The following is a 24,143-nucleotide window of genomic DNA, read 5'->3' on the forward strand; positions in this document are numbered from 1 at the left end:
TCCGCGAGAAAAAAAAGGGGGAGTCATTTTCCATTTTGAAAAATGACATTATTTCCTACTGGGATTTTTTTTTTTGGGGGGGGGAGCTGTGCCCTGCCCCCCCCCCCCCCCCGTTCTGCCGCCCCTGTCAGAAATTCTGAAAAATATGGCTGAAAGCAGAATGCCGCGAGGGCTAATATATCGATCACAAACTTTTGCTTGCATGGAGGAGGTGCGGGGGAGGTGCTGATTTAGTGGAGTGGACGGGGGAGTGGATTCACAATTACTACTACGAATAGTTTTGTGATTTTGCATCATGCTCCTCCCACATGCACATCCTCCTATCTTCCTATTCCTCTACTGATGTAACCCCCCCCCCCCCCCCCATACCAAAGTTACCACCACCTGTCTCCGCACCTCTCCAATGAAGCACTGGTGGGGAAAATGGAGAGATTCCTTGGGTTACGCTGCGCTACATGCATGGACGAGTGCCGCGCTGCGGGAACGACCGGGGCGGCCGGGGCCGGGGAGAGCCGGGGTACTTGCAGGTGCGCTGTATTCATATCAATATTTTACAGATGCAATCGCGGACGCTGTCTATCACGAGCTGCGCTTCTGTAAGTTGAGTTCTTAAGTTGAGGAAGGAATTTGCGAATGTTAGAACTGAACCTGATATTTGCAGATATCGAAGGTGATAGATCACAGTTGCAGGTATTTTATTTCTTAGTGTAATATCATTGTTACCAAGTTCAATTTCCTGGTACCGTTCGGTTGTTGAAATCATGACTATGTATGCCACAGCAGGACATTACCATTACCGGTGCATGCGATTTAACGCTCACATAAATTCATAGGGGTTTTCACAATTCTGTGGTTTGCGATGTCTTACAATCAGGGTATACCCATGGCCATGTCTCATTTGACTAGAAAAGTGTTTTATTTCCCTAAATTTGTGTGTGTGTGTGTACATCATATTTCCCTCTTGTATTTGATTTCACTTTCAGGTTATATGCCTAATAATATGTTTGATGAAAATAGTTTTTGACAAATATTTAAGACTCGATCTGATTCAAAAGAGATTTGTCATTATCACAATATAAAAATTCTATGTTGATCATGTGAAGAACAAGTGAGTGCTAAGGCCAAGCCTAAGATGATTTTTAGAAAAGTGTGCATTATTTAAAGTCAGAGAGACAAAACCAATTTTTTTTTTATCAGATGGAATTTAAATGCTTTCAAAGTTCAAGTGCTTTTAAAATCGATTGGTATAATTTTTTAAAGACATCCGCTTGATACAGTATATCCTTGTGCTTGTTGAGAAGTTCAGATTTTCTTGGAACAGATGCAAAATGTCACTAAAGTTGCCAATGGTTTTTCAATTCATATTTTAACAAATGACAATATATCTTTATGGAAAGTTTATACACCACAGTAATTTTTTTTGTGGTGATTTTCATTACAAGAAATAAAACTTTACCATTGATGACCGAATTTATCGTTGCCCATTTTTCTATTGATGTAGCTCTATTTTTCCAAGATCTTTGACTAATAAACTCTTCTTTGATGTTCTTTCATTTCAGATGAAGATGATTAAAATTAATGATACTTTGTCTGGAAAGATGCAGGATTGAATGGAGGAACATTTTCATGGAAAAAACAACATTGGTGTCAAGAAGAGCAAAGGAGAGAGAGTGATGTCAAAACAGTGTATTGATATGAAATCATTCACTGTTCAGATGGCTTAAAATTCCTTATCAGTAAATGTTGGATAAAGTGCTGTATGCATTGTATTTTGATTTTGCTAACTTGCCTTGCTGATATTGGACAGATTTCATCCGGGACATCTTAAGAATTTCATAGCCATGTTTCTGTGATAACACTCCAGATTCCACAATTATAAGCTCGGAAAGTTCCCGATTCTACCCACTGGGGTGAAGTTGAATGATATTGGGAACGGCCAAATTTCATCATGAACATATTTAGGATTCGAACACGACGGACTGTCCGTTTTCTCATTGTATTTATAGTTGTGTGCGTGTTGATGTATGCTTTCTTAAGCTCAAAGCCAGCAATTAGTGATAAGGGACAAAACATTCCACGAGAAGATGATGGTGACTCACATCTAAAACTCAATGCTCCTGGGGACCAAAATAAACATTGGAAAGAAGAAAGACATTTTGAAGAAGTAAGTATTGAAGATTTTTTTTTCTACTTATTACGCTAACCATACTTGAACTGTAAGCAAATTTCAAAAATTTAATTAGACAATTGAACTGATTTTTTTTTTTTTTTTCTAATGTTGGCATAGACAGTCTGTGAACTACAATACATCTACATGTATGTAATTTTTGCCCATCTCATAATTCCTTAATTTCTTAAACCAGTTTGTAAGATTGCTTTACATAAATTGTTGCACTGCAGAGGGGCATTAACGTGCCTGAGCCTTGGAAAGTAGTTTTTTAGTAAATTGTGTGACAGGGAGTGCTTGTGCCCTTTTACAACGCGTTATCATGTTATTATTTTGTCATTGTAGGCAATTACAATACATTTGTACCAACCAGGTTGGTACCAACTGAAAGTGCTATCAAAACTATCATACAGCACTGAAAACCCCAAAATGATTTTTCGGTAGAAAATCAAGCTAATGCCCTTTTGCCAGCCGTGCGACGAAATGCAGTTATAAAGTGCATATATATTTACGAGCTAAGGTTAGTGTGACTTCAGTTTATGACAGTTTTGTGTACTATTGCTCGATAAGAAATTGCTTTATGCGTGCCTTTGCCCAGGTAACTGATTTCACATACCGTACATGTACTACACACTAGCCTATATTCTGCTGCAGTGCACACAGTGTCCTGTGCTAGGTTGGAGACTGCATTTTTATATCCATTTTGAATGTGTTCCAGCTATTTCTATTAGATGTGGGATCCATTGGCTCAAAGTCACAAAGTAAAGAAAGAGGGTTTAAATTTCATGGTATGTTTGAATCCTTCATCAGAGCTGCCAAGTAGTACGATTTTTCCGTATTTAGTACGTTTTTTAAACCAAAATACGGCAGCACGTATTTTCTTTAAAAAATAAGTTTTTTGTATTAAAAAAAATATATATATGTCTCTATTTCATAAAACGTACACAAATATGGTTATTAGATCAATGTAATTTCAGGTAATTTGTTTTTTTTTCAATCATTTTGTAAAAACCAGGGTGAGATATACACAAGTTTCAATGTTTTTTTTTTTCATCTGCAAGAGCAGTGCACATTTTAGCTTGCATGCAGCTTGAGTGCCGTGATGGGCGAGTGCGCCAAGCATTTTATTATGAAATACACTTTTTTGGGGGAAAATACAAAATATTTAGGATGCATGCCTCCTCTCTTGCTATAAAAGCTCAAGACAAGGCGTTATCAACTCATTTTCAAGCCAGAGAACCAGTGAATAATTTTCCTGGTATCGTATTGCAGTTTACTCCAGATTTTAAATGCTTCACAAAAATTTCCTTTGTGTAGCCTTTTTTTTTTTTTTTTTTTTTACATGGGACTGTAGTTGGAAGGAGATGGTTTATACCCTTTACTCATATTGGAGTGGTTTAATGGTGTTTTATATGGTCAGGAAATTGCAATCAAAATGTTTTCATCTGTCTCTTGTACACAATAATTCTCACACTGTAGTTTGACTTGAGAATTAATTTAGGAAAGATTTTGATGTCTTGTATCTTTCATCAGTCATGCTACAGTATACCTGGCATGGTTATTTGCATTGTATGAAACAATTTACGTATACTATACAGGTTGTATTTGGAAAATTAATGCTCTTCACTCAAGCAGGCATTTAAAAACTGTTTGCAAAATTCTTTTTCTTTTTTTTTCTGGTAAGTACTTGTCAGTTGTGCATATGGGCATTTTCACCACAGATGGACACAGAGGCAAAAAAACCAAGTTGATATTCATGTCAAATGCTTTATGTTTTTTAATAAAACAAAACCTGAAGTTTCTGAGACAAAATTTTTTTCCGACTCTGGCAGCCATTTTTTATTTCAAAATGGCTGCCAAAGTATGGATACAAATTAGTGTCGAAAATAGTATATTGATACATATTTTTGTTTTGACAGATTTTTAAAGAACAGGTTTGATCATGATGTTTTCGCCTGTGATTTGGCTTGCTATTATAACACTTTTTAAAATCCCACAGAAAGAAACACCAGTAATTCATTCATCTGATAAAAAAACATTGATGAAGTATGTGATATGGTATGTAATGTCAGTTACCGAAAACATGAACTTTTTTTCCTCATTTCCTGGAAAAGAGGATAGATTATATGAAACTTGGTAGATTTCCTCTCTAGGTAACACCCCTCCCTTCTACACCAAAATTAAAGATAACCAATTAACAATGAAGCCATAGGGTACCATTAAATATATGTAATGTCAGTTACCAAGTGGAAAATGTAATGTCAGTTACCGAGATGTAATGTCAGTTACCATGATAAAACGTTGGTTACCAATATTGAAATGCAAATATGTGGTAAATTTTATGGTGAAGAAATATTGTATACTTGTTATTTAAGTCTTTCACTTTAAAGTAACACCAGAAGGAGCTTGCTATTGACTTTTAAAAGGTATAGTTCACAAGGAATACTATATGAAATTATGAAGGAAGTTGCATTCCCATCGTGCAAAAAAAATTACTATGAAATTGTTTTGTACATGCACTTACCAAGTACCTAATTGTTTGTATCAGACAATTTTTTGTTTGGTTTTCAGGGGGGGGTGGGGGGTTAGGGGGTACTTTTCCCAACCTATTGCCTAAATCTGCAAAAAAAAATAAGCTTAACATTGTGATGAAGGGGATTTCCAGGGTCCCTTTTTTAGTTTGTAGGATTCTTTTGAGCATTGCCTCGCTAAAAGTAAATTCCTGGTTTTTATACCTGTTTAGTGTGGATGTGTGATACAATTTTGTTTTTGGTTTACAAGTATAGATGAAAAGTGAAATTTGACAGTTCTGATCAATGTTGCATGGATGTACTAAAACTGTGTTTTGTTTTTTTCAAATTTACAAATAGTTCAGTTTCAGTTTAGAAGCTGGAGTTTATTTTTTGACAGCTTATAAAAGAAATTAGCAAAGAAAATGATTAAACAAATTATGAAGAGAATTGAAATCCGACAGATATGAACAAGCATTGCTTGACCAGAATAAAAATCAATAAAACTACATGGCTGCATTCTCATGCAGCCATGAGAATCTCTTCGGGGGAGGGGTACATGTAGCCTAGGGGAGGAGACCCTTATTCGTTTTGCCTTTTTTGAGGGGAGGGGGAGGTTGGAGAAGGAAAAGGTTTAAAAAGTCAATATAAAACTGATGAATATATTATGGGTGTATAATCAGAAAAATCCATGTGTACAGTCAATGCAGTATTAAATTACTATAGGAATACATGGAGCTGCTATGACCCCACCCCCCCCCCCCCCCCCGGAGTAAGTAAAAAATACATTTCTTATCTTTGGATAATTAAAAATGTGAAGTATTATGAAACTTTTATGATTTTAAAAAGCCTTACATATAAGTACCAAGAAAATTATGCCTTTGAAAATCATATAGCACCGGTAAATGTTAATGTGTATTGTCAGTTACCGACAAGTAATGATAAAAATGTTCAAATCAAAGAAAGGAATTGAGAAAAAGAAAAAAAAATTTCATTGAAATGTTCCTAAAAATCGGGTATACTTCCACATCAAGCTCACTTTCATGTGAAGCCCTGCACAGAAGATACAATGCAATGATTCCACACATTTGACTTCCATGTGTTATCTCTATGGCAAATTAAGTGTAATGTCAGTTACCGTAATGTCAGTTACCAGCATGGTTGTGGAAAAATTACCATAGTCCCCAAAAGACAAAAACGAATTGTTTGATATTTTGACACATCTTAACCTAGTAACTGAGGTATATTTACATATTCAAATTATTACTCTATCTACTCAGGGACATGAGATATTTCAATTTTAATGAACACCCTGAAATTGCATGTCCTTTTGCGTAATGTCAGTTACCGACACATTTTTGCTTGCTGATGCGTAAAAAAATGTGGTTACATATGAAAACTTAGTATCAGAGTATACAGCAAGGTTCACTTTATTAACTCTATCAAAAGCAAACTCCCATCATTTGTTGTTTTAGAGATACACACAATGAAAGGTGTGAAAACATTGTGCCGTGTAATGTCAGTTACCGTGAAAATGCCCATATGTTCTTTGTTGAAAGCTTACTTATAAATAGCAGAGTGAGAAATCAGTAATTTTTCTTCATCTTTTCAATGCAATGAATGGGATATAATTCAAAAGAGATGTTGTGAATCCGAATCACTAAATGTGGAACTATTGCCATAAAAGCGTTTAAGGCAAAGCAGAAGGATGTGCAAATATGTAATGTGCAACATGTGTTTTGATTACCCATGATTAATGTACACGAGATAGCTAGCTACCTGTGTGAGAGACAAATTGAGCAGATGTTCTCTTGCTTCTAGAAAGGACAACAAAGTTTAAAGGCCATATGCAATATTATTACATACTGGTATTATACTTTATTATGGAGTGTATAAATTGAAAGACAACTCTGTTCTGGATAAAGAGCCAAAGACATAGTTTGTCTAATAACATCATTATTTTTTTCATTTGTAGTCAATCTTCAGCTTACAATTATTGGATACATGGTAATGGTATTGCATACATGTACATGTGGACTTCTCACTGGGAAAATTGTAATGCTTACGTACCCAAGCCACCTCAGCGTTTTTACTTATTTTCTTTAGTAGGAATCAGTTGGCGTGCAAACCTGTATGATTTGCTTTAGTATGGCATATAGTATATACAATGTATGTAACATTATAGATTGGCTAACAGTGGTCATACAAGTGTTAACACATCTGTCCATATTACATGGTCCTGTATAATTTGTTTACTTGGTACAGGTTTGAAGATCACCTTTAACGTTTCATTGCTCCCTTTCAACTATCAAAATTCATTCCTCATGACTAAACAGTGACAATTAATTAAAATTTTGTCACTCTCTCTTTCCCAAGTGCACTGATACATTAAATTGAACAATCTAATATAATTAGTTTTCTTCTTGGTCTTTGTCCCAGGCAAATTACATTTTTATTAGGCCTATCTATTAAATGGGAGAAAACCTTTTAAGAAAAGTCAATGTTTTCCTATTGTGTTTACATGTACATGTACATCAAAGAAATGCACTTGCAATGTAATTTAGATTTCAAGGCATGTACATATATGTTCTTGTTTGCTAACCTCAGATTGCCTAGAATTTTGAAAAAAGATGACAATAATAAAGAGCCTGCATGTACATTTAATTTGCAGTCTCATCATAAACACTCATCACCTTTTCAAAAAATTTAGATTTTTTTCAGATATATTTCAGAGAGGTAGATAGTGACCATATATGGAACAATATCTGAGATATCTGGGTAAGCAGATTATGGCAGATTTCCCAGGAAAGTCTGAAAACATTTGCTTGAAAGTGCTGATTTTGAAGAACTAACAACACTATTCAAGCACATACTCACTTTCTTCATGTGCTAATGGGTATTAAATGTCATCACGATTGTATGAACACAAGATTAGATATCCTGTGAGTAAAGATTACATCCTAATCCAAGACAGAGTTACTGGATTAGTAATGGTAATGTAATACCTAGATAGATGTCTGTTAGCTGGTTAAATGGGAGATGCACATTACATTTGTGCGAGTGAAGACATGGAGGAAGGGGGGGGGTAATAAATTATATCCAGGGCGCCCCCCCCCCCCCCCCCCCCGTTTCATAACAAGTTTTTTTTACAACTGTTGTAACTTTGCCATTATGGCAACTACCATGGCAACAGGACTCAGCAGCCAATCAAAATCAAGGTTACTATTGTAGTTGCCATAATGGCCAAGTTACAACAGTTGCAAATTTTTATGAAACAGGCCCTAGAAAGAGATTGTTGGTGACAGTGATGATTTCATGGGGGTTGTTGATGTTGTGTTGTAACATTCTTTCACCCATGATAATGTGTCATTGACATTTTCTGAGAGAAGTTAAAAGACAGTACTTACATGTACATAGGCTTTAACCAGCCTGCACAAAATCAATATTGCCATGCCTATACTGTATTCTACATGTATATAATTCGGTGAAAGAAATTTATGAGATTCAAGAAAGATGTACGGTATTGAATTTATTAAAAGGAACAGGGGCCCATTACAGAAACGGTTTCTTTTTATGCAAGTGAAAAAAAAATTGCTGTATCTCTGAATACATACTGCACAGTGCTATAACACCGTTCTCACTACTGTCCTAAAACTAGTTTACTGTAAACTAGTTTAGTGGAAACTAGTTTAACGTGTAATGAGAACGGTCGAAGCGATCTTCCAAACCGGTTCAGAAAACCACCTCGCAGTTTAGTTTGAAGATCGCTTTGACTCATTAAACTGGTTTTAGCTAGCGTGAGGACACAACTGTTCTTCGGGAAGCGATCTATGCACATTTCGAGCACGCTACTCCACACGCTGTATGTGGAATGCCTACGCTGCGGTTTCAAATTTTGCACGAAACATGTCACGCCACTGAGAGGGTTCCCATAGCACCACTTTACGTGAAGTGGTTTTAAAAACCACTTTCGGGTGATCAAATGGAAACTGGTTTCCTTAACCGGTTTCCAGTAAACCAGTTTTAGAACGTATAATGGGGACGGTGTCAAAGAATATGTCTCTCTCGATCAAGAGCAATAGTGTCTGATGGCAAAGAGGGGTATTAGATTTCACAAGATGTACATGTATACCACATATTGGGATTAATCCCATACAGCCAGGGAATTGTAAGTACATGCACTGTTACTCAGTACTGAATGTTCGAGGAAGGGATGGTGGCAGCAAGAAAATTGTGGGGTGTTTTTGTGAAGGCCAGAACCACCAGAAATACTTGTTGGATACTTGATTTGAATAGATAGAGTAAAATAGTTCATAAAAGACAATTTTTTTTAAACATTGGACTGTTTGCAATTGCTGATTATGTCTCATAGACTCACAGTCATAAGCTCAACTTAAATCAAATATTTGTTCTTTTCTTTTTTTTCTTTTGAGGTTCGAATATATGACTTATCTATACTTTAAGTAGACAGCTCATTTTTTGAAATATCCTTTTGTTTTTGTAGAACAAAGAGGCAGTGAATGACCCAGTAAACTTTGCTGCTGGTGAACATGAGCTTAAAAGAAGAGACTGGTATGATTCCAGAGCAATGGAAAATGACAAGCTAAGAACAGGTAAGTTATGAAGGATATCCTCATTTAAAATTAATTAGCTCTTGCCATAGCAACCACTGTACATACAAGCTGTTACATTATAGCTACATGTACATTATACTGTCTACCAATGGTTGGAAAATGAGTTAGGTCTGCACACTGTTTATAGACCATATTTTTTCTATCCATGAAGACCACTTGCTCAAAAAGAACAGTTTCTTGTCTCCTTTTGATGGCCTTTAAAGACAGGATTTACTGTATTGCACTATTGCAATTTTCACTGCATTTCCTTTACAAAATTGACAATCATCAGAAATGTATCGTTAGACAAGTTGATTTAACTTTCAAAAATTGTTTCATTGATCACCCATCTAGGTCCTGGCGAAAGGGGCATGGCAGTAAAGTTGACTCCAGACATGAAGAAAACTGAGAAGAAAGACACGAGTGCTAATGGTTTTAATGAAAGGGTCAGTGATATGATCTCACTTGACAGAGCGCTACCAGACATCAGAAACCAAAGGTTTGTATAATTACATTAATAATATGGAAGTCTCTTACAGAAAATATATTGTCAATCTTGTATTTTCAGCGTTATCAACTCAAATGATAAAAGTGATTAAAATGTATTGTTGATAATGATTGTTTCCTGTAATAGTGAAGGGGAATCCAACCCAAATGGTTAAAGGAGAATGAAACTCTTGGAGCAAGTTAGCTTTTGTGAAAGCAGAAAAATCAAAGAATAAGATCAACAAAACTTTGAGTAAAATAGGACTAGCAATAAAAGAGTTATGAGCATTTGAATGTCGAGATCACTAATGCTATGGAGATCCTCCCATTGGCAATGCGACCAAGATCTGTGATGTCACACACGTACAACTCTCCCATTTGGACACTGAAAATATACCCCAAAACATCTCTTTTTGCTCATTCTAATCATATGACAAACGATTCATCAATGATATAATGTTGTGAAACCTCTGTACTTGTCATCTCATAAAGAGAACACCTCACCTTGTGATAGACTCTATAAAAGTGAGAATATAAGTGAAATAAGTACTAAAGTAATGAGGGAGTTGTACGTGTGTGATATCACAGATCTTGGTCGCATTGCCGTTGGGAGGATCTACATGGCACTAGTGATCTCAATATTCGAATGCTCATAACTTTCTTATTATACATTCAATCTTCCTCAAACTTTCAACAATATGTTTCTTTGATTTTTCTCTTTGATATGGATTCAGCTGGTTTCAAGGGTTTCATTCTCCTTTAAGTTGTTACAAAATGGTGAATCAGATTCATGTACATGTAGATGATAGTTTGAACAGAACTGGACATACAAGAAAGTTACAAAGCTAGAAAGAAGGGTATTTCAAATTGGTTTCATATATGATTTTAGTGGGATGCATGGCTTCGACTAGTATCTTAATTACATAAAATGAATGAGATAAAAAAAAAATAATCAGAATGCTATTTTCCTTCTTTTCAGGACCTTTAACAATTTGCTCACCTACATGTATACTAATACAAGATTATAATAGTCTGAGTGATTTCACTTTTAAAACATAAATAGATTTAATGAATATAAAATAATAAATTTCTCATCCCCTGTCTAATTTCTTTCAAACTGTCTCTTTTCTCTTATTATTTTTTCTCCTTTCACATAAAGTTTAATTAACAATGATTCTGTATACATGTATTGCCTATACCCCTGTCATCAGATGTTATGCTATGACAATTAATGAGGAGGTGGATCTCATCTCTCTAATTGCACAGAGGAAGTGAATTGTTTGTTTCAATCATGTTATTTGTCATGCAGTTTGTACTGTTTGAAGAATGGGATGCCTTGTTCAAATAAATACATGTTTATTTTGATATCAACTCTTCTGTTCTATATGCCAATCCAATTTATGTACATGCTTACACTTTTATGTGTTCACATGCAGGCTACAAAGATAAACCCTGTTAATGATTATGATTTTTTTTTAAATCAGAATATACAGACAGGAGACTCTGCCAACGTAAATCAATTATTTCAACATGTGCATGTAGTTGTTTTGAGAAAAATATGGTTGATTAGGTTTGGGAAAATATTGAAAATTGATCTTATCATGGCAGAAGTGGGAGTTACCTCCCTGATTATATGAACTCTTTGTTTATACAGTGCTTTGATCAGGTTTAAAGAAAACATATACATGTACCCTATATGGAATGATTCTAGAAAGATAGACAACTCTACATGTTATTCTGTATAGATGTTAGATTGTAATCTGCATGAATGAAGATGTTCATAAGAGAGAGGTTGTTTTATTTATTGTTGCTATTCAACTACCAAATCAGACATTCCTTGACAATTGTAGCATGTAAACTTATATTTTAGTTAATAATAATAATCATGAAAATCCTTGAAATTTTTAAATATACAAGTACCTGTTAATAAATAGAGTGCATGTTACAATATTTCAAGATGTGCATATTAGTCAGCAGATATTGCTGTTGAATTTGTTTTAGTTTTTATTTTGTGTTTACTTTTGATTTTGAACATGTACATAAATTGTTCATGTACAATGTAGAATGTGGGCTCATAGAAATTGTGAAAATATGAACACCAATGTAAAAACACTTACTATTCCATTTTTTATAAATATACACATTTATTTCAGTAATATCAAAAAATTATTTGAACAATTTTTTATTTGATTGGCTAAATAATGCTTATTGAAAAACAAGTTAAAAAAAGATTATGTGAATACTAAATCAAGAAATTTATAGATGGAATTGTTTTATATAGAGAGAAATGCTCATTGCTGTCATATAAATGTCAAAATGAAATATAAAAGCATCTAGATTTGTTGAATCGCTCAATGAAATCCATCCATCAAATTAATGAATCGAGTATCACTTGTCTATTGAAGAGATATTGTATAGTCCCATAAATGTCTGGTTGTGTAGCTCATAAAGATTGAAGCATATTGTGCATAATCGAGAATTGCTCTTCTCTCCTTCCGACCTACAGATAAAGGCTATATCCGGGACCATTGTTACTTGGAGTTATGGAATAGAATGATATTTATATTACTTTCACCATCTCATCCCCATACTAATTATATATTTCTAGATGAAATCACAACTTTTGGGAGGGGTATACAGTATACAAAAAATCATGTTTCAGAATACAAATGTTATGATACATGCATAGCCTGCAAAAGTGAAGGGGATTTTTTAATGGATTATGGTTTATTTTTCAATTTCTGATATTGGACAATAACAAAGATGAAACTTATGTTTATCTGTTTATTTTCTCCTCTTATTTTGCTTTCCCTCTCCCCCTTTCTCTATTTCTCTCTCTCTTGCTCTTTTTTCATCTCTCTATCTTTCTCTCTTTACCTCCCCCTTTATCTATCTCTCTCTTTCTCTTCCCCTCTCATCTCAATAGGTGTAAGGAAATCACCTATCTTGCCAAGCTGCCCAACGTCAGTGTCATTATCCCGTTCCATAATGAAGCCCTCTCCACCCTGAAGCGAACCGTTCACAGCGTCTTCAATCGCTCCCCTCCAGAACTCATTCATGAGATAATCTTAGTGGATGATTACAGTGATAGAGGTAAGCCTATAGATGCTGTCCCCTTATTAAACCATGCCAGAAATGCAATGCGGCACAAAAGGTCAGTCATTTTCGGCTCTTGAATGAAGTAAAAACCAAGCCAAAGGGTGTTTATTCTTACCCCATATTATTATTACTGTCTTAAACTGAAAATGAGCAATTGTCAAAATTATTATAAAAATGGTAAAGGTAGTAATATCCAAAATGGTTTCATCAATCATTTGACAATATTACCCAAAAGGTAAAACTAAGTCTTTCCCTGCCTACAGCAGAATAGAATGTCAATTTATTTGCCGCTGACATTTTTTGTTAATCCTCCAATCATAACTTCTCCCTGTTTCGTGTGTGCTACTGTTTTCCACCTCTTTATAATGTCCCTTCTTCTTGCAATTCTTTGATTACATCTCTTTAATAATGCTAGACAACTAATCATTCTTGATCAAGTCTCAACATACATTTTGATCACCATTTTGATGAACACACATCTCTCATTATTTTTTTTTCCATTTATCATTTTGGGTGAATTCTTTGTAATTTTCCTTATTTTGTAAACTTGTTAGCTTGAGTTTTTCAATCGGGTATTTAATGAGGGTAACTAGAAAAGTGAGAGAGAGGGGGGGGGGGGGGTTGGGACATTTCTTTCTTTTTTTCTTCAAAGTTATTTTTCATTTGTTTGGCTCTCCTGTCTGTATCACTATTTATCAACACATCTCAATTATTAGATTATAAATGATTTGCTTTCCAGGAACATGACACTCTGTGATAGGTCAAGATCAATAGGAATATCAGGCGCGTATCCAGCATCAGATCTTACAAAGCATTTCATAGGCCTGATTGTCTGGGGACAATAGTGACTCTAAATGTGCATGGGCCTATACATTTCTTTCTCATAGTTGATGCTGGATACGCTATTGAATATAATTAAAGGGACAGTACAAGTCAACAATTGATTGTACATTGTCAGTCTTAAGCATTATGAATATAAATAGGGCTTGTTTTGGTTGGCAAATCTGACATCCTTCATTTTCAGTAGTTTATTCATTTTGAATAAGCATGAAAAATGGGCGTTTGTTAGGAATTAACAAGATTTCTGTATGCATACCATAAACCATTTTTGTCAAATATTCATAAGGCCTTTTTAATCTTCCCTCCAACATGATGTATGAAAAATGATATTTTCATATTATTTTCACAAACTTTTATTAAATTGATTAATAAAAAGACAAGCATAAAAAATTGTATAACCTTGTTGGGACCATAATTTTCTTATTCCAAAATATCATATTGCCTATATGCCTGACAAATTTACCCCCCCCCCCCATTCCTGTGCACTGCTGCACTATTGTGACTTCAATGTCAATGTACTGGTAAGTGCCAAGCACTGAGGGTGTGCATAAAACATGTGCGATGAGCTTTTATGTAGGTCAGAAACCTATAAACTATCAATAATTCAGCTCCAGTCTGTTGCATTGCAAATATGCAATGGAAAATGATGGGAGATAAAAGCCCATTATTTCATATATCCTGTAATTATACACAGATGTCAAATTCTATGGTTATTATTGTGTGTGTGAGTGTGTGTGTGTGACGGAATAGTTCTTAATTGATTAACAGAGTAATTTGATGTCTATATTATGTGTGTTTTAGGATCAGGTGTCAAAGAGTTCTCTGCCCCTGAAGTAGTGTTGGTTCATTTTCAAAGGTGTCGCTCATTACCCTTTTAAAGTGTATCCTACATTTTGCAATAAAATCTCATGCAAGGACATAATTTCTATCACTATCTTATCAATTACAATCTTATCATTAAAAACTCCTTTGTGTATATGATGGACATATGTTTGGTATAAAGTGAGTACAGATTATATAAGAAAAACTATTTATATTAAAAGATATTACTCAATGATGTGCAAACAAATTTTCTTTGCACATCAGTAGTATAGACATCAGTCATCATGAACAGTTTGCAACATTTTTCATGAAAGTTGTGTCTGTTTTGATGATAATTTGTACAAAAGAAATAAATATCACTGATCACATACTCTTTAATTCATGAAGATTCACCAAAATTACAAAGTTAGATACATAATTCCTTCTCACAGAGTATTTCTAATCTTTGTTTGTTGGGATGCCTTCAAGTTTGTGTGTCTCTTTCTTTCTGTTTGCCCCTCTCAATGGTATTCATTTCAAATATCCTCATTCTACTTTCTTTCCTTTCTTTATCATTTCTATTCATGATTTTTTTTTCTTTTCCAATCTCCCATTTCCTTTCTCCATTGTGAATGCCCCTTTTTCTCCTTTCACATTCCCCTATTTGTTAATTTTTTCCTATTTCTCTTTTGAATTTGATCATCCTCTTTTTAGTGCTTTGAAGTTTCAGATCAATCAATAATTCATCAATTTCAGCCATCACCATGTCACAGATGTTCAAATTTGAATTTGTCTCTCATATTTACAGTGCAATCAGTTTATGTATACCTCTCCCTAAATTCTAAACCCAGAATTTCTTATTGAATCCGCTAAGGTTATTTAATACACAGGAATCAATTGTATGTGTACCAGCATAGGGCCTATCCAAAGAATATGTTTTCAAACACATTTTCACTATTGTCCATTTTTTTTTCACATACATATATATATATGATAAATATTTGAGATTAGGACCTTTATTAATTTCATATAATAGGCAGATATATTTTATGATCCTTTTTAAAATCTCACATAGAATGGTTCTATTTCTATGTTTGTTTTGTTTTTTTTTGGTTTGGATTTGGCATGAATTATGAAAATGATCTTTACCCAAAGTGGAATTTCAAGGATTTAGTGGATCACAGTATTGTTAATCATGAGAGAATAATTAGTACTTAATAGTGTCGTAAATCACTATGTGGTATTGTGTATAGAACTTTGTTAATTCAGACATTAATTTTGTATCGTTGCATTTATTGTATATTTTTAACAATTGTAGTTATTGTATTAGTAATAGGATTGTTTTTGGCTAAGAGTTTGTCACAGAAAGTGATATAGATACCATGTATCAGATACACAATGACATTCTGACATTTTAGGAATATGCACTTAAATTTCAGGAAATACATGTACATATAGCATGATCATACAAAACAAAACTGTTGCTTGCATGTGGTGATTAATGAGTCATTTGTTAACTTTAATAAGTTTGTGTACATGCTATGGGTGAGTAGAAAAAGAGGAAATATTATTAAGAGCATCGTTTATCTAGATTAAATCAAATATTGATCACAAAACTAAAGGAGAACATGACAGGAAATAAAAGGAAAAAAAGAGAGCATTGTTTAAATCAAATGATTTGATCACAAAACTAAAGGAGAACAATGACGGGAGAAACAAAAAGCTCTAGCATTATTTATCTAAATCAAATAAAATTTGATCTCAGAACAAAAGGGGAACATGACAGGATAGTTGTGATTAATGATGGCTTGTGGTTACTTTCCACACAAAAAGAGGTTTAAAGGGTTACACCAGGCTGAAAATAATATGATATGAACAGATGAAAATCACAACAAACAAAACACTAAAAAATCATCATATTCATACAAGGAATAAGTTACGACATTTTAAAGCTGTGCATTATTTCAGTGAAAAAATGCAGTTCTTTGCATGTCTTCATTAATATGCTATAGGCAAGCTGATGATGTCATATATCCCCACTTATTCTTTTTTATTTTAAGAAATTATATTATTCAATCAAAAAAAAATTCACCCGAGAATGAAAAAATTGGATTGACAACTAAATGCATAGGCTATTAATTGTGGCAACTTATTTTGTTTGTTACTAAGGAGATATATCATACACACATGTTTTTTAAAAAAATCAAATTTTTATGATTTCATGTAATATTAGAAAAGAAAACCAGCGACATGGCATCATTAACCCACCTAATGAATATTCATGTTGGCATGCATGTAACTTAGCGCCCTTTCATACGGTAAAAAAAAAATCGTAATTTGAATAATGATTCCAGTGAAAAATAAGGCTAATGGCAAATTTTTAGCACGTGTGGAACCAAGCTAGAATCCCGAACAATAATCACATTCACAAATTCAAATTCTACCCCGGAAGTGAATTCCAGTTCAGTTTCACTCAAATTGCGGTACAAATTTTATGTGTGAAAGGCTTTACCTCCAAAACATCTTATGGGGGCAGAGCTTTCAAGCACTTCCGTCGATAATACAATTGTCATGCTCTTATCGTATCGATGCAGTGCTTTGATTGACAAGTCACCAAGGACACATACCGCCTTCGCTCGGGAATTCAAATTCAAATCACAGTTTTCGAGTGAGCGTGTGAAAGGTCCGATGATTTTAAAGACGAATCACAATCATCGAGACAATGATGATTCAAGATTCACGTGTGAAAAGGCCCTGTTTCAACAAAATATTATTTGTTGAATCACTCTGACAGTGAATTTCACCCTGTTTATTTAGATATATTTTCTGCCCAGAGTACCCCCCTTTAATTAATCTACAGCATGTCAGCAATGGTGATTCACAATGCCATCACAATCCACAAACAATATAAGTTTCTTGTAGCCTGTATAGTTTATATTTCTTTGAATCATTGCCTCTTCTTTTTTGTCACCAATCTGGCTTGTAGCCATTTGATTTAATGCCATCTTCTCTAATGTCTGATTGTCTGGGATACAGGGTATTGCTACTTCTTTCTGATTGTACCACTTTGTTTAAGGGAGAAATTCACTAGAAAAAAAGTTTATTGAAAAAAATCGAAAAAAGTAATAAAATATAAATTATTGGTGAAGGTCAGAGGAAAATCCATTAAAGATTTTTGGAAAAAAAATAGAATTTCTATATTTTTATTTGTGACGTCTGCTTCCCCATATAAATAGTAAAAAAAGCAATGAAATTGCATAGTAAAAATGTAATTTTCTCAAAAAAGTTGAAAATGGTCATTATTGTAAAAGTCAGTATAGACAATTATTGCAACCCCACTCCTGAAAGAAACACCTTTATATATTTAAGTCACCATGAACCATTAAAGTTTAATGGTTCATGGTGACTTAAATATAAAAAGGTTTAAACAATGATATTTATGTGTTTTATAACATGTGAGGCCGCTGCTCATTTATGATATCACATATCATAAACTTAAAATTATAATTACTTTCTTGATTTTTAATGGATTTTCCTCAAACCTTCACAAATTTTTTCTGGTAATTTTGCCTCATTCTTTTCTTCCCATTTCCCTAAATCATTTTGTAGTACTTCTACTTCCTACATGCATTCCTTTCAAGTTCAATCATCTCTTGAAGTACATCCACTAAAACTAATTATCATTTTGTGTAATTGATAAAAGGTATACACTTCTGTTCATGAGATTGAAAGTGATTAGGAAGTGTTGATTAAATACACCTACTGTATATACTCTAAGATATGCAAGTACAGAAGTGATAAGAAATTAACTCTTTGTTGCTGTCGCTTAGAGTAACTTACATGTAGACGCACTCCACATAGTAATGTACGTATATGGGATTACTCACAAATGTTCAGCCCAAACTCCCACTTCCCTGTCTTAACTGTTTGTACTTTGGATATTAGAGCATATAAAGGCAATCCTCTGTTTTGAACCTTTTTACATATTTTTCTTATGTCTTGAAACAAAAACCCATGAAAGTTCACAATGATAAACATTTCACCAGAATAGATCTAATTACTATTTTGTTTGAGATCATCTATTAAAAGTTTGTCTGATTGTACATAGCAAAATGTAGTGTACCATTCTACTTTTCACTTGATAGAAAAACACACACAATAAATTGCAGTCGTAGGGAAAAGTCACGTAATAGCTTGTCTAGTATAACTCCGGAGATTCTATAGTTCTCTTTATAAATGTAGCTGTAGTCTAAAATGTGTGATATTAACTCAAATCATATAACCAAAAGCTTAAAAGATCCTGATTGCCATGCTTGTAGAGTGTAGGATAGTTGCCTATAGTTGTCATACCTTTAAAAATCAATTGATGTTTCAGAGAATTTCCTATTGATGATAGATCCAATGGTAGACAAGGGAATTGCAGACAATCTCATTTTTCTGTGTATCTCTGCTACTGTGCCAGGGCATCAAATTAATAATTTCCTCCTTGAGTTTTCTGAATTTCCTTTATAGGTAGGGTCTTTTAGGGCTACCCTTAAACTGAAACTCTCAAAGGTCTCATCATGGGTTTCTTCGTATGAACCTGGCTTCATGAGTGAATTTGAGTTTTAGTCAACTTTTACACAGGTGTAGTGAGAAATAATGTGTAAATGGAAGAAACAAAAATTGCCATGGTTGTATGTGTTTGTTTGGGATGTCAATGATGTCAATCAAGAAACATGCTAGTAAAACTTTCTGCCGGAAAAGTGAACAAAAACTGCAGGAACTTGTCCTATGACACATTACTCCACCAGGCAAGATGGTCCAGATGCTCCAGTATCATTTGTTGCTCTTCGTACTGGTAACAATTTGATGGAGATTGGAGAATGGCAACAATGACCATACATTGTGCAGGAAGGCACTATGTATACAGTCAGGGGACTCTTCCTGCAGCATATGCATTTGAAAGGTCCTCAGAAAAGCACATGTCCATTTAACATTTACCCATTGGTCAAGAGATTTCACTTGGAGACTGTTTGATGACTGGCCATCAGCAGATAAACTTATCCTTCTTAGAGCAACACCTTGCACTTTTTTTTTCTTTTTAAATCTTTCTGGCAGCTTATTTAAAAGGACCCCTGGATGACTACATGTCTGGGTTTCCTAAGGTGAAGATTATCCGCTTAGACAAGAGACAAGGTCTGATCAGGACCAGACTGCTAGGTGCCAAGCCTGCTACAGGAGAGGTGGTACTCTTCCTTGATTCTCATTGTGAGGCAAACTACAACTGGCTACCACCATTATTAGGTAAGTCTTAAAATTCCTTGAAGACATAGAGGTCAGCATCCATAAAAATTGCCCTGAAAAGGCACCCTAAACAAGGATTCAAGGGCAAGCCTCTGGGACACTCTAAACATTGATTTTATGCAGATGTCATAGATTTGCGTACCCTAAACAGGAATTTCATTAATTACTCGGATATACCCTTAACCAGGATATTCCCATTTTTACACAAGTGATATATGCTCTGTGTTGGCCTAGTATTGGGAATCAAATTGGGTTTGGGTTTGAGATGCAGATTTAGGGATTCCTTTTCAAATTTGGACTTTATCAGTTCAGTTCAATTAAATTCAATTTTATTAAGTCCATAAAGGAATACAGGCAGAAATCTATGTAATGCTCATATTTGTTACATATTGAAGTTCTGCTTCCAGTGGCTTTGGGAGGTGGATTTCAAAACTAGTTTGAAAGACCACTTAAGTTCGCTTCCTACATGTAGACTCTTTCGAGCATTCCCATTACACATTTAACTGGTTTCCACTATAAAACTTTGAAGAAAGTAGATATAAACTGCATCTTAGTTCTCAACTATATGTACACTGTATACCTTGAGTAAGACTTCACAACACAAATCATATGAGTTTGGAAATTTTATGTGTATTCAAATACATGCAGCTTCAGGGAAAAAGAGTGTTGGTAGGAAGTGTAATTTAAGTCTAACACCATTTCAGCTTTTATTCAGATAAATACTAGGTCTTAGCTGGCAATTTATTTTTCCATTGTTCATTTCCTACATACTGTGTAGATTTGCTTAAGTCTCTTCTTCAGGAAGGTACATGTAGATGTTTATAAAGCATTACATCTGACGAACCGTCTCTCAATTTTTAAATGGAATAGCACAGATAATTTTACTGCTAGAATATCAGTCATTGACCTTTCAAGCAAAAAGATTGTATTGCACCGTTTAAATAATATACACAACAAAAAAAGTAAGTCCCCCCTAAATCATATTGTTGTAACTTTTTAACAGAATTATTTTGAGATATGATATTTCGTAGGTGATTTTCTACACTCATTAAGCAACTCCTGGGGAAAAATGAGATTGATCGGTTGAGTCATGCATGAGTAATCAAAGATTGAAATAAAAATGACAATTTTTGAAAGTCACAAGAGTCGTTTTTCAGATTGTGCAAATAAAAAGTTGGGCAAAAGTTGTTTTTAGGTGAATTTTATGGTGTTAATGCTGTTTTACTATCCATCATTTAGCCACTCCACACACAATTTTGATAACGTATGTTCATGGTTGATTGAGCACAATATTGCAGGGGCCGCGGAAGCGGAGTGGGTGGGGGGGGGCTCAGCCCCCTACTTTTTTCCAAAAGCATGTACAAAAATGTAAAAATGACCATACGATTGTGATTTTTTGCATGGTCAGCCCCCCCCCCCCCCCACTTTTGGCTCAGCCCCTCCCCCCACACTTTGAAAATCGTTCCGCGGCCCCTGTATTGTGACGTATCATCATAGGGGTTTTTGGTAGTATCCTCTACAACTTGGTCATGTTAAAATTTGAAAATGTTGATGGCTCCCCCGATTATAGGCCCCTCCCCCATTTTAAAATTCTGGATCAACCTCTGATTTGTCCATAAATTAAACTGATCATGAGAAATTGTAAGGAAAATCATACATTTATGCAGTATAAAGAGTGTTCATTCCTAAGTTTTCGAATGTGCTCGCTCAACCATGAAAATGTTAAAAGTTCGGAAAGTGTGTGGTGATAGAAATGATGGATGATAAAAACAACAGCAATTAAAGTCACATTTGAAACCGAATTTGCCCCCAATATTCACCATATTACCCTCTAAAATGAGTCTGTGACATTGAAAATACCCATTTTCCCACTTTGATGTGTGCCCACTCATCCATAAATAAACAAATCGATTTCATTTTTGCACAGAATTCTGCCCATAGGTTGATAAACATTACTGCCAAATGACATTGCTAAAGACAGCCTTGAAAAAAAGTTCCACCATATTGAATAAGGGGATACTTATTCTTAAACATATGCACCCATAATGTACACAAGTCTATGAGAGAGGAAGTCAAAATTTTAACAAATATGAAATGAGGGTTTGTTTTATGGACGGTTTTTGTTACTTCTGCCAACAGTTATTTCATGAAACTTCGCACATGGCTTCAGAGTAACACTATCCAAAAGGCACGCACACCAAAATAACCATTCGATACGGCACAGAGTGGGGCCAAGGCCTTGAAGTTTCTTCTAATTTGCATAATTTTCGAATATTGTGTGCTCACTGATGCATTAAACATCAGGATTTTCATAAAAATCAAATCAAATGAACCATGCAAGGAGGTTTGTGACAGATATCCATAGTTACAAATTGCATTTTTTCCAATAACGTAAAAAAGAGCTAATCACATTCCACATGTTCATTCAAGCGTGAATGTTTAATTGAACGCCTTCGAATCATTGAAGCATGTTAATTGGTCATAAACATAACGAAAAAAGTTGATAAAAGATCAGTTTCAGTTACCAAAAGGAAACAATACTTGCCTATTATATTTGAAAATAGTATTTTTTGTTTTCAATAAATGTTCATTGAACCGTGAAACAATGAATATTGTTGAAGATACTCTTCCCAGACATAACTGTCATCATATTCTATCATTTTTATTGATAAAAATGTGTAAAAAATCAAATCATAGCAAATTTGGAATTGTGTTTATTCAACCGTGAAATTTAGCCAAAAAAGTTGTATCGTTTTTTAGAAAGTACCTTTTACAAGCCTTTTGACTATTTTTCATGATGAGAATGTGGAATTAGTTCCAAGAAAATGGAATCAAAGTCATGATATTTGGCTTGTGACTTTTGAAAAGTGACATTTTTGCCTTCTGACGGTGCTCACTGAAGCATGACGTAAAATACGTCCATAACATTTACTCAAGAGGGTAGCTTATAAAATTACCTACACGCTCATGTAAAAAGATGTTAAAAATTCCCATTGGTTCGGAAATTATTGATGTTTGTTTAAGGGGGGACTTACTTTTTTTGTTGTGTATATATAGGAAATACGATACATATTACATTGCCTGTGATTCTGCCTTCATTCTTCCTCCAATAGTCTTTAACAGAGAAACTGATAGACATTTTCAGTAGCACAGTATTAAATATTCATGGCTAGAATTGGAGTATGAAACAAATGTTGTTTGGATGGTTCACAAGAGACCATCCAACCAATTTGGTCTTAATTGGAGAACCTCAATTGTATTATTTAGCCATCCTCAGTAATTGATGACAATGTTGGTTCATTGAGGCAGGTATTATTCCCTCGCTATACAATGTTCAAGAGACATGATGGCTAATTGACAACCACTTTGTATCTGGGGAAATTAAATACCAATTTAAAATGGAATTGAGTATTAATAAGATAGTGATTATATCCCATGTTTGTTTCTTGCATACAACTGTACATGTCTATTGTTTCAGTATTAATTTGATTCCTCTTCCCAGCACACAATATTTGCACATTTCCACCCATTGGGAGCAATCAAACATTGGGGGCTGGCACTTTTATAGTTTATACATTCATCAACTTTGCATCTTTTAGAGCCCCCTGGTAAAGGATGCTGTAATGCTGTAGTGAGATTTGAATCATGTCCCTCATGACTAAAATGCTGCCTCTCTCCAGTCATCAGAGCCATTGGAACAGTCAGAAACTTTTTATATTTTGGATTCTGTGTTGTGTTATACATGTATACAATATAAATTCCCATACTTTAGCCAGTGGAATACTGATTTCACTAAAGTCTAATAGACTTTGTACAGAGAGCACCCAGTTGCAGTTTAGGCAACAACAAGATTTTCTTTATTTGAATTAAAATAACCACTGAAACCATATTTACTCTATATTACACACCTTTGGCCTTGGAGAGCGGTTTTATGTTATTTAATTTTCATTTATAACTCTGTCTGTGAATGTCATACTTGTGCTTTAATTGAAGAAAATGCACAGATGCACATGTACTTCATTTAGACATGACTGTTGCGTATGATAAACATCTCATTGAAGTACTTTTTATAGTACATGATTGTGAATTTCAGTTTCAATTTGGTACCATGTTGACTATATACATGTATGTCTGCACAAGAATATTCACCTTCCCATATGAAATATAATATTGTGTAAAATATTGTGCCTTACTGTGTCCTCTCCAGCAACCAGTGCACAGACTTTTTTCTTCTAACAGATCTTCATATATAACAATGTATGCATACATTTAATAGTATTACAAACCATATAAAAGTATTATTATCAGTTTTCTGAAATAGGAGATGTTCAATTTAAACAA

At 34.3% G+C, this 24,143-nt stretch overlaps 1 protein-coding gene across 3 annotated transcripts; it reads left to right on the plus strand.

Annotated features, from left to right (window-relative positions):
* Nucleotides 1-402: 402 nt before the first annotated feature.
* On the plus strand, nucleotides 403-22,285 carry LOC129259954 (polypeptide N-acetylgalactosaminyltransferase 10-like). Of its 3 annotated transcripts, none has more exons than XM_064114362.1 (6): nucleotides 403-690; nucleotides 1,560-2,164; nucleotides 9,182-9,290; nucleotides 9,645-9,789; nucleotides 12,703-12,869; nucleotides 19,617-22,285. In XM_064114362.1, exons 2-6 carry the CDS (start codon nucleotides 1,949-1,951, stop codon nucleotides 19,811-19,813), a joined length of 834 nt encoding a protein of 277 aa, XP_063970432.1. In that variant the 5' UTR covers nucleotides 403-690; nucleotides 1,560-1,948; the 3' UTR covers nucleotides 19,814-22,285. The 3 variants fall into 3 exon arrangements, with proteins under 3 accessions (XP_063970432.1, XP_063970433.1, XP_063970434.1); XM_064114363.1 differs by having other exon boundaries at nucleotides 403-670; XM_064114364.1 differs by having other exon boundaries at nucleotides 403-596.
* The last annotated feature ends 1,858 nt before the right edge of the window (nucleotides 22,286-24,143 follow it).

The sequence above is a fragment of the Lytechinus pictus genome, unplaced genomic scaffold (assembly GCF_037042905.1).
Source record: "Lytechinus pictus isolate F3 Inbred unplaced genomic scaffold, Lp3.0 scaffold_19, whole genome shotgun sequence".
NCBI classification, from domain to species: Eukaryota; Metazoa; Echinodermata; class Echinoidea; order Temnopleuroida; family Toxopneustidae; genus Lytechinus; species Lytechinus pictus.

Excerpts from the sequence above, each read along its gene's own strand:
- LOC129259954 (XM_064114362.1), top strand. The coding sequence starts at position 1,949 with ATGAACATATTTAGGATTCGAACACGACGGACTGTCCGTTTTCTCATT. Across the intron at positions 2,165-9,181 it reads AAGAAAGACATTTTGAAGAA|AACAAAGAGGCAGTGAATGA; the intron begins GTAAGTATTGAA and ends TTGTTTTTGTAG. Across the intron at positions 12,870-19,616 it reads GGATGATTACAGTGATAGAG|CTTATTTAAAAGGACCCCTG; the intron begins GTAAGCCTATAG and ends TCTTTCTGGCAG.